Source organism: Molothrus aeneus, chromosome 1, assembly GCF_037042795.1.
Source record: "Molothrus aeneus isolate 106 chromosome 1, BPBGC_Maene_1.0, whole genome shotgun sequence".
Lineage (NCBI taxonomy): Eukaryota > Metazoa > Chordata > Aves > Passeriformes > Icteridae > Molothrus > Molothrus aeneus.
In genome coordinates, this window is record NC_089646.1 from 40,900,282 (window position 1) to 40,920,562 (window position 20,281).

General features: G+C 38.5%; 1 protein-coding gene across 1 annotated transcript in view; it reads left to right on the forward strand.

Annotated features, from left to right (window-relative positions):
* Window positions 1–20,281, forward strand: part of RBMS3 (RNA binding motif single stranded interacting protein 3) — a 439,534-nt gene that overhangs the window by 116,603 nt on the left and 302,650 nt on the right. Inside the window, exon 3 of the mRNA XM_066571247.1 lies at window positions 5,729–5,787. Coding sequence (XP_066427344.1) covers window positions 5,729–5,787 — 59 coding nt within the window. The remainder of the gene's footprint in view (window positions 1–5,728; window positions 5,788–20,281) is intronic.

Here is a 20,281-nt window from a genome sequence, read left to right on the forward strand (position 1 = left end):
TAGATGAAATGCCCAGAAATTATAATGCAAATATATTAAAAAAATTTTGAGTGAATTTCCCCCTTGTATGTGTTTGGATGTTGTAAGTTCATGTCACAGTGTATTATAGGAAAAATATCTCTCCAAGAAATTCAACAGCAGTTCTTTCCATACTTTAGTTCTTCATAATGTGGGCTTTATTTTCTCCAAAAACCCATGATTTGCCTAATAGAGTCTGCTTTAAGCAAAATAAACCTGGTTATGCTATTTAGATATTAATTCACAAGAATGAAAGAGCCTCAGAGTTGCTTATCTAAATCCAATTACTGCTGGTCAAATTCATCCCAGTACAAAAGTTCCCAAGATAAAAGCATACATTACCTAAATGCCCAGAAACGCAGACAGTTTTCAGTTGGGTGGATTGTGCTTGGAGCAATGCTTGAGGCCTTGAGTGAACTCAAATGCTGGGGATGTAATTATTAAGCTCTGAACTCAGAAATTACTTGATAACTCCATTGGTTTTTACTAAGCAAGGAAGAGTTCTGTACGCTGGCAACTTGAGTTTCAATTCCAAGCTTCACTTTTTTTTTTAAAGCATACAAGCAGTGGTTGGAATTGGTAAAAGCTGTGTTTTGTACATGCCTGTGCACCCAGTGTCTTGTAGAGGAGGATGGCAGCACAAGTGCAGCACAGAGTGGGGTGAGTGGTGAGAGATTTATCCTGTCTGCTCCTACAGACATCTTGTGTTACAAACTAGCTGTGGCCAGCCTCAAGGTTGGCTTGAAAGATGGAATATGCTGTGCCTGTCCCAGAGGTTTTGTTTCCCATAATAACATGGAAAAATTAAAAAGTTTGCATGGCCCCCACCAGCTTGGCCTCCCAGGAAATCCATTTTTTGATGCAGCAGCTCCTGGTCACAGCTGTTGCTCAGCCAGCTTCTTCTCTTGGCATGTTTGCAACCAGCAGTGGGGTGGGTGGCACCTGGCTCCTCTGCCTCTTTCTTAGCTGAACATCACTTATCCCCTAACCCTAGCTGTCCACTTCCCTTCCCTGCACCCTAGCTTTCCACAGGCAGGAGGAGAAATGGCTCAAATTCTTTGTGCGTTTGAGACAGCAGATTCTCCTCTGTTTGGGGTTGGCTGTGGGTAAGGTTCATGCATCTTACAAGGGGTATCACTCACAGCTGAATGGTTTCCTTCAGGAACTATCTCCATTTTAACAGCAGTTATCAAATAACTTCCTGGAAATGAGCGCATTGAGCTTGGTCTGCAGTGTAAGTGCTGATCGACCGCCTGCCTGAAAGCTCTTAAAATGATCTGCTTTGATGTACATACATTAAGGGCTTATTTTGCAATGCTTGCATCTTTGCTGAGTCTGCTGAGTAGTCTGAAAACGTGGAGTGCAATGGCATGAGGCTCTCAAGAATGTTTTTTGACATAGCTCTACACCCAGGACTGAACAGGGAGATTGTTTCTTTGTGCAGAGCTCTTCCCTTAGTTCTGCCTTTTGTGTGACATGGTGTCAGTTACTGCTGTTTGTAAGTGAAGAGTTTTTAAGTGACCTTTGTAATTTTAATAGTGTATGTGAGATGACTTCAACAGTTTCACTGATATATACAAGATAAAGTAGAATTGGTTATGTTTCTAACAAGGTATTTCCACCCCCAACTGAATGTTTTCTTGGAATGTAAGAGTGGCTGGGCTGGGCCAGATAGGTATTTGTTTCAGCAACTGGGGAGGTGCCTGATGTTAAAACAGGGACAACATATGATGATGCTACTCTGGTATCCTCTCACAGTTTCTGGTGGTATGTGACTTCCAGGGCACAAATGTGTCTTTGCTTTTAATTTCATGATAGATTTTCCCTGCTAGAAGCTGTCCAATAGCTTTTTGTAGAGTGATGTCTCTGTTGGGGCATCAGTGTGGGCTGTGGCAGTATTTCCCCAATGTAGCTCTGTATTCTGGAACCTGCAGATTTTAAACTATAATTTTCTGGGCAGTCCTTATATATCATGAGAAACAACAAAGATAACTAGTCACTATTTCACTGCATGGGTTCTTCATTAATGTGGTGACGTCCTAGTCTGTGCAGTTGCTCCTGAAGCTCTTTCAAAATCTGACCACCTGGTTTTCCAGGAAAATTATTACGTAAAAAAGAAATAAAAGCATAATCGAATATAAATAATTACAATGATTTTTAAGTTCACTTGAACAATCTTGTTAGTGGTTACTGTACATTTAGATAACACTTCAGGAAGAGTGCCTGGAAACCTTTTGAACAGCAATTTCAATTCAGATGCTCAATAGACACATTCCTGAGGTAGCCAGCTCAGATTCATTACGTCTATTTCCTTGGATAGCGTGATACAGTTATCATTAATGATACAGCCATTGTTTTGAAGGGTTGAGGCATTGAGATGGACTCAATTCAGTCATCCTTTTATGACCAGAATTTTTGATTGGATATCTTTGAAAGAATACTTCCATGAGCTGTACTCAAGAGAAAATAAAATAGCGCTCACACTTTCTCACAAGGGAGACCGTACCCGTTATTTCTTTACATTAATGATATCAGTAATTTGTAGAACACATATGTGCAGGCTGGTGAATTTTGTAATAATTTCCATTTAAATATAAGAGAACAACAGGTAAAACTCTTGTGATGTATTTTATCCTTATTTTTGTGAACATTCCCATTGAATACAGTTTTTTTTACTTCTGGGTGAATCAAATTACAATTAAAGGCAAAACAAACAGAAAGCCAAACAACTTTGGAGATGAGCTATAGCTTAATACCACACTTCACACATGAGAGAAAGAAATATGACTGCATTTGTAGGAACAAAATACCTTCCTGATTTCATGCAGCACACAAACTAACATTCCTCATCAGAACTGATGTTCTGATTACTGTAGAATAATTACTTGAAATATTTAGTAAAACAGTGTCCAAATTAATTCCAATTACTTTCTTGTGGTAACACTCAGGGTTTATAGCAGTAGATTAAATCGCCGACATATGGCTAATTGCCTATAACAGTGTTTGTTATTGTGGTGTCTCTTACCACTCTGATGTCTGTTTTTGCAAACCTGAAGGTGTGCACATAACTTTGAATGTGAGGAGAAGCATTTCCTGACCAAAACAGAATTCTGTGAGTAAAATCTCCAGTGCAATGAAATGTTTGCAGGATCGCAGTACGCAGCAAATAACTCTGTGAAATCTGTAATAAAAGCAGTGGAACCACAAATGCCTGTCTCTGCTGGCAAGAAATGTAAACTTCTTGCTCTCACGTGACTTGGATGGAACAACATATCAATTCATTAGGAGTGGCTGGACTGAAATGGAGGCTGGGTGTCGGTTTTTATTGGCGGAAGTTTAGGTAGAAGTTGTGTTTTATTTGAGGTTGTTGTGGGTTAGCCACTGATTTTTGTTGGATTCTTTTCCCATATATCTGTCAGAGGTGCATTACTGTACAAGATAGGCGTGTTTTTGTGTGTTTTTCATGTACTTGATATTAAATCTAAGTAAATCAAATAAATGAAGATGCGCTGCAAAGGCCAAATTTCCTGCTGGGTAGGCTGACCCACTGAACAGCCATAAATCACTGAACTGAATTTTTCTTTGCGTTCTAAAGACACGTGCTCTAATATCTTTGAGGCCAAAGTCAACTTCAGGTACTACAATGAAGAATTATAAAATTAAGTGGAACATGAGTGAGTATTAGGGCCCCAATTCTAGAAACACCTGAGGTTAGAAAAGTGTGCTATCTCATGGTTAACATTAAATTTCTTATATATTTGATTGGAGTGGAGCTAGCTATGGCAAAATAGATTCTCAACTACCTACCCATCATAGTGCAGTGAACAGTGGATTGCGCCTGCTTTCAGAGCCCAGAATCCTTCTGGTCTACAGAGTCATCAAAAAAAAGGGGGAGAGAGGTGAAGGGAAGGAAGACTTTTTTGACTTTTTTGGTTCCTAAAAGATATCTGAATTGGGACTTGACTTAGTTTACACAAATTATTAATACCCTTAGGCCAGATTTTCCTCCTTCTCCTGACTAGTTTCAGACCTAAACAAAATGAAACAAAGCATGCTTTTCCTCCTCAAATGAAAGTCAAATGCAAACAAATGCTTTTGTGTATTCTTAGGCAAAGGAAAAACAGTGAAATGGGAAGTCTCACTTTCCATCTCTCTTTACGCTGCTTTCATGAGTGATGACAGTGCCCTTTATCTTAAGCTGAATGGCTACATGTCCCTTGCAGTATGAAAACTTCAGTGGAGAACTTTGTCTCAAATTTTTTGCTGGTATCAAAGAGTATGTTTAGTTAGGCCATTCCCAGGTGCTACTCCCCTTCATGAGGTATTTAAGTGTTTTCTTGATTCCAGAGTGAAATCCAAGGGTCTCTTTTATACTCTGAGTTATGGTACCATTCCCTCTTTGTCTCCCTGGGTTTTTTTTGGGTTTTTTTGACTGGTTTTCTCAGGATTTACTGACCCATAGGACAAAGAAGAATGTGTTGTTGAATATGTGGTACAGTGCTCTAGCTGCCCTTAGAGTTCTTGAGTTCTTTTCTGTATAGTGGTAGACATGGATTTCCTCCTGAGGCAGAGAAGGGAATAGCGGCAAGGTTTTCTACATTCTGGTTTCTGGATTGCAAGTAGAAGTCACTAACACCAAATTTATATCGCTGTTAATAGAGATTAACCAAATAAGCATTTGTCTGCCATACGTTTCAATGGTTTATAATTGGTGTTGGTTATTTTCCATGGGTGTTGCTTTGCCATTAGAAGACATAATTTTCTTAAATCTTTCTTAGTAATATGTCCTTTGTGGATGTAGAAACTTGTGTTTCATGGAAAAGTCCTCCAAATGAAAGCCCAATATATCAGAGTATCAATAATGCAATTTGAAAAATGTAGGAAAGGGCATTTTAAGGGAAGTTCTCTTCAACGAAGACCAAGATGTATCAGTGATTTGAGAAATAAAATTATTTTACTTAGTCTTCTGATGTCTGATGCTCATCCATAAATGCCATCTTCTGTGATCTTTTACCTGGATTTTGTGATACTATTAAGTCTGCATTTTTAGTCTTAACCTCTGTGAGGTAAACACAGATACCTATTTTATGGTCTGGTTGCTTTATATAACAAATTGTAGCTGCCCAAATTCCCTCTTCACTGTGCTTAGTCTATCAAATTGCAGTGCAGTGCCATGCTATCTATGGGAGGGGATATAAATTCAAATAAGTGTTAACATTCATCTTGACAAGAGCTGGGAGATGCTCACAAACCTCAAAGGTTCTGTTTATCCAAACTAGGTAGAGTGTATGCACATAGACATGGATGCACATATGAGCACAGCTGTTGATCCCTGTGTATAAAAAGTGACCATAATTCCTGCATTTTCATTAATCCTGAAGATATGTGATCCATCTGTATTTAACCTAAACAAACTTAAAATAATTTACTCAAAGAAGCCTCTTTACTAGTGTCCTAAATTCCTTCCTGTGATTGGCATTTACACTGGCAGTGCATGGACCAGAGATGGACAGGTTGTGGCAAGTGCTCTTGGGGAACTCTAAAGGTGTTTGAGCTAGTGGCATAAGGGATCTCTCCAGGATATCAGATGAACATTTTTCAAGAGCTCTAGACTTCTTCCTAGGATATGTGTTATATATGCATGCAAAAATCACTACGTACTTTACTAAAATATGGTAACTTGTACTTCTGATTTTTGTTTTCTCCATAGGTATGGGAAAATTGTATCCACAAAGGCAATTCTTGACAAAAACACAAATCAGTGCAAAGGTACGTGCAAAGTGTCCACCCTGTGAGTTCATTATCAGCTTGAATGATTGACTGGTGGCTTGACTGCCAAAGCTCTGGCTCCAACTGTGCAATCAACATAATGCACTGTATATTACAAACATATTTAATAATGCCAAAGCTTTGAGTTGTGCTTCCAGTAACATTGCTCATTAATTTTTTTCATTAACAAACAAAATGAAAATCACAAATCAGAACAAGTATCAAATTGCTTCGGCAGAAAAGTAAATTGCCTTCTAACCACATAGTGCTGTCTGATTTGAATGATATCATCAGTGATGCAAATTGATTTCCTATATAAAACTTAGAAACCTTTGGGAAAAGTTGGAAAAGGAAAACCTGGTCTAATTTTTATATTTTTGTAAAGTCTTGGCATATGCTAATAGAAGAAGAAAATATTTTTTATGACATAATTAGATCTACAAGTTGCAATACTGAGATATATAAGTAATTCCTCTTCCAGTTTTATGTTCCTAATTTTTTTGCTAATGTATGAAAATATTTTTAAATGAAATATAGCATGTTTTGTGTGTGTGTGTGTAGCTATATTTGCTGAGGAAAATATTGACTAATGTGTGTAGTACTATCTCAGGACTACAATTGTTACTCATTTATGAGTCTGCAGTGTCACTGAGTCTGTGACGGAGAAGCTGTGCCTTAAAATGATTCTGTAGCTTTCCACCAGTGGTGTACAGAATACTTTTGGAGTAGTAAGATCTGCTAGAGTGGGTTCTCCTGAAAAGAAACACATCCTGGAGAGCATTTCTACATTCATTTGTAAAAAGAAAAGGCGTTGCAGTTTAGGACTGTCTTGTGAGTGGCCAGATACGGGGTGAAGAGAAGCAGCAGAGAAGCATTCTGGGGAGATTATGAGATGGGAGAAAAATTCTGCCACCCATGCCAAAGATGTTTTTGAGATTTGTAGAACTGTGTGACCTTATCTATTGCTTGCCAGAGACAGCATTTATTAGCTACTCAGGAGAAAAGCAAGTTGGAAGACTGCAGTTCTAGACTTAGAAAACTCTACCAACCCAGCTGGTCATGGGCCATTGTCATAAGCTGCACTGCTGTGCATTTGCTTTTGCCTGAATGTGTGTTTGATTTCCTTGGGGCACTCTCTTCTGGCAGAATTCTGATAACATCACTCAGTATTTCTTTGAATATCACACCAGGAACAAGACTTCATTGTGTTTGGGGTTTGGTATTGTTTTTTCTTTTTTTAGTATTACATTATAAAGGAATACCCTTGTGAGCAGAACTTCCTTTGCTCCCATTGCCAGTGGTAAACAAGGAAAGGAGTGGATCTGTTTGTGAAACACAAAATGTGAAGTGAAAATATTGTAAAGAATATGAATGCTAAAATTTTGAGAAAGAAAAATTTCTGGGTTTAGTGTTCTTTATGTTACAGTTAGCTTTAAGATTATTTTAATAGGAGCCATATAACAATGAGTTTGTATTTTCTGTTAGTTTGCTTTCATGCTGTTGTATTACACTGTAGGGCAGAGATATCTATTTCTATTTTCATAGATGGATCTTTATGACATAAGCAGTGCCATTAAAAGATCATAAACATAATTGGATTTATTAACAGTTTGCTTTATGGCATAAAAATAATAGATGTTTTACTGCTTTAAATGCTGGGTACAATTTTCTTTCTCTTCAGTAAGGCTGCCAAAAAAAGCCAAAAACCTTCCCAGGAATCAGAAGTGGAAGGGACCTGAAGAGGTCAGGACCTACCTTGGGGCAGGATCAGCTCTAACCCACTGCTGAGGAGTATTTCTGTAACCTTTGCTCAAAGGCCTCCAGTGGTGGAGATTCCTTGAGCTCCTCAGGCAATTTTTGATAACACTCCCTCTCCTCACTATAATGAAGCATTTCCTAATGTATAACCCAAATCTCTCTTGATGTAATTTAAGTCTATTGCTTCTTTTCTTATCCCCAGTGGACATGTAGAGCAGTTTATTCCTTTCCTTTTTGCATCAAACATACATATTTGAAGACTAATCTGTATCTGCCTTATCTTTTCTTTAGACTAAACACTAGTCATTTAACTTTTTCCTTTAGGGCAATTTGTTTTAAATTTCTCAATATATTGCTCTTTGCTGGTCTCTCTAATTAGCTCATTCCTTACCTGAAAAACTTGGAGCTGGGCATAGGATTTTAGATGGCCTAAATTTGATCATTTTAGATAGTATAGAGGGGTTTCATTTGTTTTCTCTGTGATCACGTCTGTCCTCTTTACTGATGTATACATATAAATAAATTTATATGTATTTAAAATATAGATGCATCTCTGAGGCACAGGGTGTTGCATGAGAAAACTGGTGCTGGTTTATGCTGAGAGATTCTGTGCAGCCCCTGGTTTTGTTACTTTCTTCCAGTGCTGCTGCCAGCCGGGTGTTCCTTATTGCATGCTCTGCTCTGGATTGTTGATTATTCCCTCCTAGAGCTAGAGCTTTTCACTTGTCTGTATTGAATTTTGTCCTATTTTTTTCCTGTTGTCTCCTTAATTTACTAATATTTGAGTATAATCTTAAGCCTCCAGAGTGCTTGCAGCACTTACCTCTTTAGTATCCTCTTCACAGTTAATAAATGGTTTCTCTAATCCACTGGACAAGATAATGTGGAAAAGAGTGAATAATGACAGACCTGGGGAAGACTTTTGAGGAAATCCTCTCAGTACACTAGGTAGTGCAATACTGAGCCATTGAGAACTTATTTTTTAAATTGGATCTAATCAGTTTGACACCTACTTCACAGCATTTTCAGCTAGGCCTTTTTTCCTCCTATCTGCTGAAAGTTGAAGTTGAAACCATCTCTAAAACAGTGGAGTCTACATCTATTCCCTAGAAAAACCCAGCAAAAATCAGCAGACAGCAACAACCACCAACTGCGCCCCTACACAACACAATCCCCCTTTCCCCCCAAACCCAGAAAAACCCTAAACAAAACCCAGTATTCAAACATCCCAAAAGGAAAAAAGCCACACTATTTGTTTGCTCCTTTCCAGTCTTTTGAGTCTCACTTACTTTCTGCCAAGTAAGAGATTATCTTGTTAAATGAGCACATCATCCTGTGCTGTGTAACCAATGAAGTAGGGTGGATTAAATTCAATGATAAAAATTATCACATGATTAGTGATGTCAGAATTTATTTCAGTGTCATTTGTGTGTTGATGAAGGTATAGAGTAAAGCTGAAAGTAGAAAGATTTAATTTAGTAAGGAAATTATTTCAAACCTCCATGTAACAGCAAATCTGTTAAAAATGTTAGCTGTTTAGCAAGAAGTGTTAGCTTTCCTTTTGGAGAAATAAGGAAGACATTCAGTGATGTACTTTAAGTCATTATCCATTATTCCTCAGATTTTTAAAGAGATACCCACCGCATTCCTGCCATGATAAGGAGCAGTGTTATCTCAGGATTTCTCCCTGGTCTGAATTAAGCAGTCAGATCTAAAGTAATCATATAGGCTGCAAGGGAGTTTGCTAGGGACACCTTTTGACACATAACCTCTCATTTTCAGATTGTTCTTTGTTGGTGGCTTAGCTGCTAAGTGAGGCAGAGGAGAAGTAACCATCACCCTGTAACAGAACAATATATAAAACCAAATAAGCACAGTCATGACAACATGGCCAGAAATCTCTGAACAAAGCAAAGAACAAATACATATGGAGAATAATGAAAAACAGACACATGATTCATTCAGATGTTCAAACACAAAACCCCTAATGAACAAGTTGGAGAGTTTTGGCTGCCTTTGCTTTTTCTTTTTCCCTCCCATCTCTTCCTCTTCCCTTTGCACATTTCCCCTTCTGGGCCTACTGTATTTGCTAATTTAAAAAGTGGGGGAAATGAAATAAAAGAAACCATTCAAGAGAAGTGTTAATCTGAAATGTGTAGACTCTTCTCTTTCCAGCCCTCTCCCCCACTCTCTCCAGCCTGGCTTGCCTTTGGTAGACCTACGTGCTCAGAGCTGAGGGAATGAGTAATGGTTGTTTCACAGTACAGTTTCCATACCTCATAGCAATGGAATACAGAACAGTTAATCTGCCAAATACACAGGCCCATTTCTTAGAGTATGAATTACTGTCATCTGCGTCTGCCCTTGCAGACACTGTAATTGCATGCATGCAGATTTGCTTCCCGGTTTAATCAGGGACTTGCATGATTTTGAGTATTTTGCTAGTACCTTAGAAGATGAGCACAGGAGAATGACTAAAAGTCTGAAATTCCACCTGTGGATTTTTTTTTTTAAGAAATAAAACCTATTAAATTTGTAATTTGTTGGAGGCAAACACTTCTGTGGTATATTCTTCATTTTATGTACCTTTTTACAAACCATGGGTGACTTGATATGTGGAATAGCAGTGTTTGTCTTAGGAGGGAAATGTGCCTAACATGATGAGGGGAACTGCAGAGACTCTGTTTATAATTTTAGTATTTCATTATGACATTTTCCTGGTTGAGAAATGTTAGCAATGATCTATTTCTTTTTAAAACATTAAAACTGTGGATGCAGATATGCACTCATTAGGATTGGGGTAGGTTTATTGGGGTAGGTAAAAAAAAATGCCATGAGGTCATCTGTGTTAACCGACCATATATTACATACATTTTTACTTCTCCAGTTGCTTTGCTGTTTTTAGACCAGGACGTAAAATTTACCATGACCTATTTTATAAATTGAGAGTTTATTTGTGTAACAAAAATGGAATAACTGGAGGCTTACTGTAAGTGCTGGAGATAATTGGAATGGCATGATAAAGTGATGTTTCATATCTCCCAAAAGGAGTCTGTCCTGCCTTGTGTCAGTGTTGCTACTCATATGCTTAAGCTCACCAGCATCCCTAAATACTCTAATGCATTGGAGCTTAATGAGCTGGAGGCTTCTGCTCTGGTGTTCTGATAAACAAAGCTTATATTTGTATAGTAGATATACCTTGGTATGTGTGTTATATTAAATACTTTCAAAGCTTCAAATTTTACAAAGTATTCTCTGGACATATTCTGTCCAGAGAAGATGAAGTGAAGGTTATTTGTGATTATATGAAATTATGCATTTTTACTTTATATTTTTAAATTAATATTTTTAAGATGGCACAATTTGGTTGTGACTAGGAATGTGAAGCAAATCTATGTAAAATAATAAGCTGGTGGGAAAGAGCTAAGCTACATAGAAAGCTATTTAGTTAATAAATTTTATTTATTGGGAATAAGCTCGAATTACAATAACTGTGCTGTGTAATTTATGATTCTCAGAATTGCCATTTTGAAAGGGAAAAAAATCCAGACAAGTGGGTCTGTGCCTGATCACAGACTGTAAACTGTTCACACTAGGAGGGCATGCACAGTGTGCTTCAAGGGGAAATGGATCTTGTAGAAAGTAAATAATTTGTAAAACAGACTTATTTAATTTTGAAACGCTAGACTTGTGTAGCTAATAAATCAGTCCTGTTTTCAATGCCAGAGTAGCAATAGATGTGCTGGTTTTTTTGTACATTAATGTTGTTTGTTCACTTTTTTTTTTTCTTTTTGATCCACTCCAAAGCATTATGGAATCAGTGGCATAATAGTTCTCAAGTTATGAGAAGTGTAGCAATATGGAATATTTTAATTCAGCAGGTTTCCTGACAGTGAGTGAGGAGTTTGTGAAAGCCGGACAATGCCGAGTGTCCAAGTGTGGGGCGGACGCAGTGAGTTCTGTCTGTGGCTCTGCTGGTCCCTCTCACCACTGACCTGCAGCAGCCCCAGCTCATCTGCTCCTTCTGCTCCTGGGTCTCCTGAACAGAGTGCACAAACAGAGTTGTACCACTTTTGGTTAGCAAGCCAGCTGATAAAACCAAATCTGCAGAGATAAAAGGACAAAGTCTTCAACAGTGTCAATGAGTCCCCATTTTGAAACAGTTGAAAGGAAAAAAGCAAACTTGCAGTGCTGTGTGTTTTGATAAGATACATTATACAGCATGAGGCTAATTGTTTAAAATTTGTGAATATTTGGAAGTTTTTTGTCTGTTTTCTGGGAGGTTTTTTAAACTTCAGAGTTTTTTTTTTTACTTTCACTCCTGTGGTTTTTATGAGTAAAGGTTGAGATAATTTTTTTCTGTTTAAATGAAAAAGTGATATTACTATGGAACCACATGAGACCAAGAGTCAAGTCTTAAAAAAAATGCCTAAAGGAGGCGTCTAAATACCATGATGGCAGGCATACATCAAAATGAAGTGAAAGGAATTGCCAGTAAAAAAAACATGAGTTCCCTCAAGAATGAAGTCTAAATTCACACCCTAGCTTAGCAAATAAAAATTTGTTTGATCTCTGGGCTCATGATCTATGATGCCCTGTAAATCTGACCACTTTAAGAAGTTACCAGGAACTATATGGGGGGGGGATGGGAAAGCTGCATATATATATATATATATATATATATATATATATAAAATAACTACATAGTTGTCTCCTTTAATTTACAGATTATGTGTTCATGGGTGTTTAGGTATCATAACAAAGCTATTTTCCTGGCACCTGTTGGGTTGGCCAGCGGGCATTGTTATGTCTTGGCAAACGTGCAAGTGTTTTGCAAAATCTCATTTTAGCTTGGAGGTAGAGATTCTCCTGTCTGTATATTTTTGACTGCTTTTCACATCTGCTGAAGTGAAATAGGAAAGGATTCATTGAGTTGTGCCCAACAAGTCATCATAGCTGGAGCACACCAGCACTGGGCAGTGCATCACTGTGGTGAGGACTGAGACATACCCACCCCAATGCCTGCAAAATGCACCTCAGCAAACATTGTTGTCTGCCTCTAAACAGTGCTCTGTCTTGAACAAGACCTCTAAAAGTTGTTTAGTGAGTTTAAAGCCAGGTCCTCTACAGAGAAAACTCCTTCCTAATTAGTTCCCCAGACACTTTCTTAAATGGCTTCCTTGCAATTAAGGAAAAAATTTCCTGGGTCATTATCTTTTCATAAATGAACTCATGGCCTAGCAAATATTTTATGTAGGGAGACCCAAGATGCTGAAGTATTCTGTGACATACCTAATCTGTGATTATTCTTAATTTACTGCTTCCAAAATCTGCAAGCCCATATTGCTGACAAATAATTGGTTTAACTTTGTTTCCTTCCAGAGAAATAAAAAAGTAAAATTTCCATTTGTACACAGTGATTAATGTTTTGATTCATTGGTCTGTATAAAACTTTGCCAATAGCTTGGCATGCACTTGAAGTGCATTTTGGGACTGGGTAATGCTAGTAGGCTCTTAGTGGTCTCAGCAGACTTGGAAATATCTATTTCATAGCACAGAAATGAACAGAAGAGATTTTTTTTTATCTGAACAGCGGTTCATAATCAGCTTTGTTGAAAGCTTCCTTACAATGCCTTGGCTTTTTCAAATGTCTTGAAGAATCACTTTGCTTAATTTTTTTTTTCTGATGCCATGATACAGCATCCTATACACCAGTAAATCTTTTTGGTCTCTGGTTGCCTGAAGGCAAGTCATCTCTTCCAAAAGGGATGGCTCTCTGTTCAGAGGTTACTTTCTCAAAAGTCTCAAGATCTTCAGCACAGCAGTTGACCTGTAGAAACCTGGGGCAGAGGCAGGAGGAGGCCAGTGCTCAGCTCCTTAGTTTTGCTAGAGCCTACTCTGTTGAGCTCTCTCAGAGTATAGAGCATATGCAAAACATATGCTGCCTTGATATAGTGACAATTTGCTAATGAATCCAATTGACAGGCTCTTATTGAGTGTGGGTACTCAACAGGAACCATTCTGAATCAGATCTGTGAATTACAACGCGACTTCATTTCTGTGGTTTGCCAGCAGAGAGGTCACTGCTTGCTTCTCCCCTATTACTGCACACCCCCTGCTTTTGTTTCAAAGAGTAGTGTTCACTTACCCAAGTGAATTAAGTAGATGTTCTCTTTCTTGGTAGAAGGTGTACTGTGAAACACTAAGAGACTGGACCATCATTTTTATTACATATTACATCTGTCTTTCCGGGTGTCTGAGGGCTGCCTGTCTGGAGATGGTACAGGATTGCTTGAGCAGGAATAGATGAGCAACACGGGAGAAAAATCATAACTGCTGGCAATAAAGATGTAGTTCCCTCAATGCTGATCGAAAAACCCACCCACACCCCTTCTGGGAAAGGAACTGCCAGGCATTAATAGTATTGCTACATGTATTTAGGCTATGGTAGCCATATACAGGTATGTGAGCACTAAAGCTTTGGGTGCTAATCAACAGTACAGAAAACAATTGTAATCTACAAAAAAATAACTAAAAGGCAACCTTCTCATATGGACTTTGCAGCCCAGGTCTTTGAAAAGGAGCAGGGCCCACAATCAATTTAGGTACCGTAAGTAGTAGTAGGATTTTGAATGGAGTTCAATGACATTTCTTTAAATTACTGAATTCCCCACCAAAAAAAAACCCCAAACCCAAAAAAACCTTAACCAAACCAGTCTTTCAGCTCTCCTGAGAATAATCATACATTTGGATAACATTTAATGAGTTTTTTCAACCCAGAATGTTTTGAGAAGAGCTATATTTATAGATGAGAAAAAAAGGTGCTAGAAATGACTCTCCTACTTGATGAAATAGTTTTTGTCTGACTGGATCTTCCCCAGGACCAATTATTGGCTGATGTTTTCTTCCATTAGATGGCAGTGGTGTGATATGTCGTTTCTCTGGACCCCCAAACTACAAGTTTTAATAAGAAATTACAAATGGTTAAATTTTTCTTAGTTTGGTTTCCAATTTCAAAGTCTCCAAGCTGTCAATTTTTTATTCACATAGAAGTTTACAGCTTATTGTCCAGTTTAAAGCAAAAGAAGGCTGGGACTTTCAAATAGAACTAAGTTAAATATTTTGAGAAAATGGCCTCTTATGTAGAATGGACAGTCACTCAGTTGTCCTGCTACAAGAAATGTGGGATGGATTTAGTTTTGGTCCACCTGAAGTAACTACAGTAATTCACTAGTTGCTCCTCTATGGTGGAACCAGAGCTTGTGCTAGTTTTGGCCAACAAGGTGTTTGGGAGAGAGGTATAGGTATAAGAATAGAGGGTGGAGACAGTAGGGAATGCTTGGAGAGAGGGATGGCAGTCACTGCAGCAAGTTGTAGCATCACACCTGGGATAGAACATGGGCAGAGGCAAGAAAGAAGGGGCTTAAACATATTAAACGACAGGCTTGCTTTATTTCATTGTATGTAGAATGTTCTGCTTTATTCTAAACAAAGGAGAAAAAGGGTTGGATATTTTTTATATGATCTTCGTAAAGATTTTTCAGGCACATTCCTTTGCTGCTTGGGATATTAGTTGTGCTGTTGTTTTTTATTAACTTATTAAATATGGAGCAGTAAACACTATTTATTTTTAAATTAATTGAAATGGAGTTGTTGCCCTTCATGGCTTTTTATTAATTGAATATTTTTGCTAAGCTGTCTGCTTTCAGAGCAAAGGTTGCAGTCAGGAGATGGGGGTCAATGGGACCTCCATTTAAATGCATGTTATCTCTGTGTTAATTGCCTGCATATTTAACCAACCAAGCATGTCATTCTGCAGAATGTAAAGGTTTTTGTGGTCAGCCTTTAATCACAAAACAGCAAGAAAAAGTCTGAGTGACCTGGTTTGCCTGAGGTATCTTGGTTGCTCTTGTCAGTCACTTCAGCTCACAGTAAATTGCAGGGTTAAGTTCCACATTATTGATGGAAGGTATCTTTAGAAAGAGCCCCAAAACTAAGGAGAAAAAACCCCCAAACATCTGTGCTCAATATTTTAGTGTTTAATTTTTTGTTCATTTGTTGAACATTGCTTTAGTAATTTCCTTTTTAAATAAAAACAGGTTTTATTGCTATTATAGACAGTTATTAGAGAAGAAAGTCATGGAACAGACATTAAATATGCTTCGAGTTTTGGAGACACATACATATTTATCAAGTTGGGTGAATTTGAGTTCTGACATCAGAAAGAATTGCACAACTCTGCCTGCCATGCTCTATTTTCTTGGGTTTTTACTGCAGAAGTGGTAAAATTGTTACATTTAAACACTTAAAGAGTGGGGGCGGGGGTCTTCTGCTGTGTTTTTACCAGTGTCTAGTAATGAGATTGAGGTTTTGGTACTTAAAAGTGTTTGAGATTGCTACCGCTGTCAGATTTGCTTGAATGGGGTCAGTCAGTTCAAAAATTATGGGAAAGGAGGGGCTGACAGGGAAATACATGTAGATATTTCTGCTGGATATTCTTTGCCTTGCTTTCTGCTTCTTTTGTAATAATTCCTGGAATTCAATTTGCCTTTCTGAGCAAATAGGAAGCTGACACTTTTATGGACATTTCAAAGGGCATCATAATGTAAAGCCAGAATTTTCTCCCATGTGCATCACTACATTTATCTCCATTTAATTTCTTCTTCTGGTTTATTACCCAGTTGCTTAATTTAATAAGGTTCTTCTGCAGCTCTTCACAGATGCATCTCCTGTTTTGTCTCCTAAATTATCTTGTCACCTCACTGCTTAGCCTCTTCCTGTCATTTAGAAATGAAATCTGCAGTAAGGGTCCTGGCAAAGTTCCTTGTGGAAGTCCCCCGGTCCTGCTCCCCCCCTTGTAGGAAAGATCATGCCCTCTACCCTCTGTTTTTATCTCTTAAACAATTGTTTACCCTAGAATTTTCCCTCTTAAGCTGTGGCTGCTTAGTTTCCTAAGAAGTCTTTTGTGAGGGTCTTGTCAAACGTCTTTTGGAGATCTGAGCAGACTATATTAGCCAGATCAGCCTTATCCACAGGCTTGTTGACCTTTTCAAGGTACTCCAATAGGTCTGTGAAACAAACCTACAAAAGTCAGGTTAACTCTTTCAACATATTTTATTTCCATTGATTTTACTCTGTTTCTGTAATTTCTGGGGATATGACATCAAGTTTACAGATCTTTATGTACCTGGATCTTACCTGGGGTGTTTTTAGAATGTTGGTACCATGTGTGCCACCTCGCAGTCCTCTGGTACAAAGTCAGTTTTAGGAAAAATAAAAACTGCACACCACTTCTTAGTGTGTGTAGTCAGTTATTGTATCCTGGAGCTCTTTTCAAACTGGGAGGATGAATACCATCTGTTGTTGCAATTTGTTAGTGTTCACTTTTGTCAATTTGTCCTATAACTTTCTCTGTGGTCGTTTGAAATTAAGAGTTGCATCTGTCCTGGGCTTCCTAAGCAGCTGCTCTCTGAAACAGCACCTAAAAACCTAAAAAAACCTTTGCATTACATCTCATTTTGCCCAGTCTGAGTAGGGATGATAAAAGTCCTCTATGAGCACTCCACTTACTGCTTTTCTCTATAGTTCTGAATTTCAGCTCTTGCAGGTTATGTGTTGCTCTCTGCCATGCTTTGTTTGATCATTTCTACCCCTCCAGCACCACTGCTCTGTCTCTGTTAGATCTTGGTGTTAAGATGATCCACTCATTGCCTTGCTTTCAAAGTTTTTCTGTGACTGTGTTCTGACTGTAGTATGTAGTTAAGTTTACCCATCTTATTTCTTAAGGCTTAAGACACTTAGGGAGCCCCTGATGTTTCAGTTGTGTTGTCAGCACTGCATTTGAGTGACTCCATGGTTACCTTGCATTACAGTATGTACACTTAGCTTCTTGGGCCTGGTGTTTTATTTGCAAGAAGGATAGATCTAGTAATCACCTTCTGATATTCTCAATTTTCTGATTTTTCTCAATTCCCCCATCTGCTTGCCTGGAGAGAGAGATTGTCATGACTCTAACCTGCTCCTTCCTTCTGGTCAGCTCCAAGTTCTAGAGGGACACTTTCAATGCAAGAAGATGCAACATCAGCAGCTCTCAGTGGGAAAGATGCAGCACTGGATTAAATCCTGCTTTACCACCTGAGTCCTGCCTTGAACTGGCAGCTGCCCTAAGAGACCTGGACCCGCTGCCCTTGTGTGCAGCTCTCCCACGGGTAAAACATGGAAATGATGATTGGCATATTAAAGTGGTTAATTCCTACTTTAATTTCTTCTCCTGAACTATTTGCTAGGGTTGTTCTTAGCACTTCTTTCTATCCAGGTAATCTAATTGACCTTCCCCTCCTCTTGCTGTCCTAAAGACAAAAACCAGAGTTCGTTCCTATTCTTCCATGCAGTCAAACTCATGATCCTATGGTCTCAGTTTGTTCTTGGAAATGCTGAGGCTCTTCTTACTCAAAAGAGTATGGAGAAGGATTGGTGAGGAATGGAAGACATAGCAATTAAAAGAACATTCACAAAACCAGAACAAAATAGGAATGTCTATGAAGAAATCAGTGTCTGGTATTAGGCAAGGGAAAAAAATGTGTGCACAATGCTGGCAGCAAGAATAAGTGAGAGTAAACAGGCCATGATTAAATATGGGTGAGAGTTTCTGACCACCAGAGCAGCCAAATTTTGGTACAAAGGGTGGAGCAAACTCAGTTTTTATGACAGCAGGAGTTGTGGCATGAGCCTGCTTGAGAGTGGGGTCAGGATTCTTGCCTCAGTGCATGGACTTATTTTGAAGAGTTCCCCCAATATTCTGAGTCTGGAGTCAGGCAATATTGTAAGATATATTTCCATACAAGTGCTTTAATAGTCTCAGTAGCTGCACCCCCACAAGGAGCAGTGGGGAGGGAGCTGGGAGACACATTCCCTGTAGGACTGCTCTCCCTGGGGCCATGGTGGCTGGGTGCTGGCTCAGGGCTCTAGGGACTGTAACACCACACTATCTACAGCCCTACTGAGCAAACCTTTAGCTGGAAGACAGCTGCTAGGGCAGCTCTTTGAAGTTAAAATAGAGGGCAACTGTCTCACTCATCCTGAAGCCAGCCTGACTGGCTGTGTTGGGGCACATGGGAGTGTGTGGGGGAAGCTGTGATGGTTGGCAGAAATGCTTGGGAGCAGGAGCAGCTCTGTTACAGTTCATCTCCTTGCAAATTACCTGTGTGTTTGCCAGTGTGAGGCCTAGGAAATGTCTGCAGGTTTGCACATTAAAGAAAAAAACCCAACTCCAAAATGGGCTTTGTCAAATTAACCTTCAAAAGCCCAGCAAGGTGAGCTTTCAGTGTTTTGGAAGTGAGGATAAAGCAGAGGACTGGCTATGAAATGTTCTTCTGTTATTTTAAATGGAAGTTTTGACTGTCACCGAGTCATTTCATATTAATAAAGCTTCTAAGAAAATTGGATTTTCAGGTTACAGTTTTAAAGCCTCATGTTCCCACTGTGTTTTAGGGAAGAGTAGAAGTACATTGCCTGTAGGACTAAGTGAAACCAGAAATTTTGTTTTAATTTGGACAGTCTTTGCTGACACTCAGCTCCTGTGTTTGGCATTCCTGAAAGAGAGAAGAAGAGTGGAATGCAAAAGGGGAAAAATTTTCCAGTCAACATTTGGTTTGAATTTACATACAGCTTTAGAAAAGAATGGGAAAAAGGAAAAAGGTACCATTACAATTACAGTCTAGGTCTACTGTATTCTTAGAAAAATTATCTGTTCTGTAAATCTCCCCTATGACTTTCTTTCTATATACTTCATCAGTATCTTGGCACTGTTATTTTATCCTGGTAAATAATGGTTTAAATAGAGGGAACTTTGCAATGCAGAAATATTTGGATTGGCATATAGAAAATTGTGCTTCACTGTTTATTTTACTTTTTAAATTTATTTTATAAATTGAATAGACACAGCCCCCCCCCCCCCCCCCCTTCCTTCAGAAAACAGAAATAAGATCTAATATTGTAGATTATCTCCTCTCTGGTAGAGATCCACAGATTGAAGGTCTAGTCTGTGCCATTCAAGACATTGTAAGAAAACATCTCAGACTAAAGAAGGCCTTCAGTTCTAAGGCCTCAGAGCAGTGTTATCAAGGAGCTTGTGATATATATGGAGATACATGTAAATATGAGTGTATGTGTGTTGAACTATTTTATGAGGAGTCGATGTCTCAGTGTAACTCATATAACACTTTGAATCATTATAATGCAGGAAGAAACAATTCTGAGCATTTAAGTATAAGTTATATGAGGCTCAATTCATAAATCGTAACTAAAACTGTAATTTTAATCGGGTGATAAACTTCCCTAGAAAGAGTAGTTTAATTATCAAGATTGGCACTGACATTTGAAGTTGACAGTAGGGTTCAACTCATTAATGTTTTCATTTTGCATGTGTCGTTTACTCTGCTTTCTGAATTTTCTGAACATAAGATGGGGCCACCTCAGGATGTGTATGCTTAATATTAGATGCATGCTGAAGCACAGTACTGAAGAAGGCTTTGAGTTTCACTAAAATCAATCTTCTTGATGAAACACGTGTCAGCTCATAAGCATCCTGGTGCTTCAAAGTTCATTTTAGGACAAAGGATGCGTAAGCTCACTGTTACAGAACCCACAAATTTATACTGAGCCCTGCACCTCAGTATTTTCGTTTATAGGACTCTTAGAAATATCACAGGCCTGAGGATATATTTGAAAAGCTTCC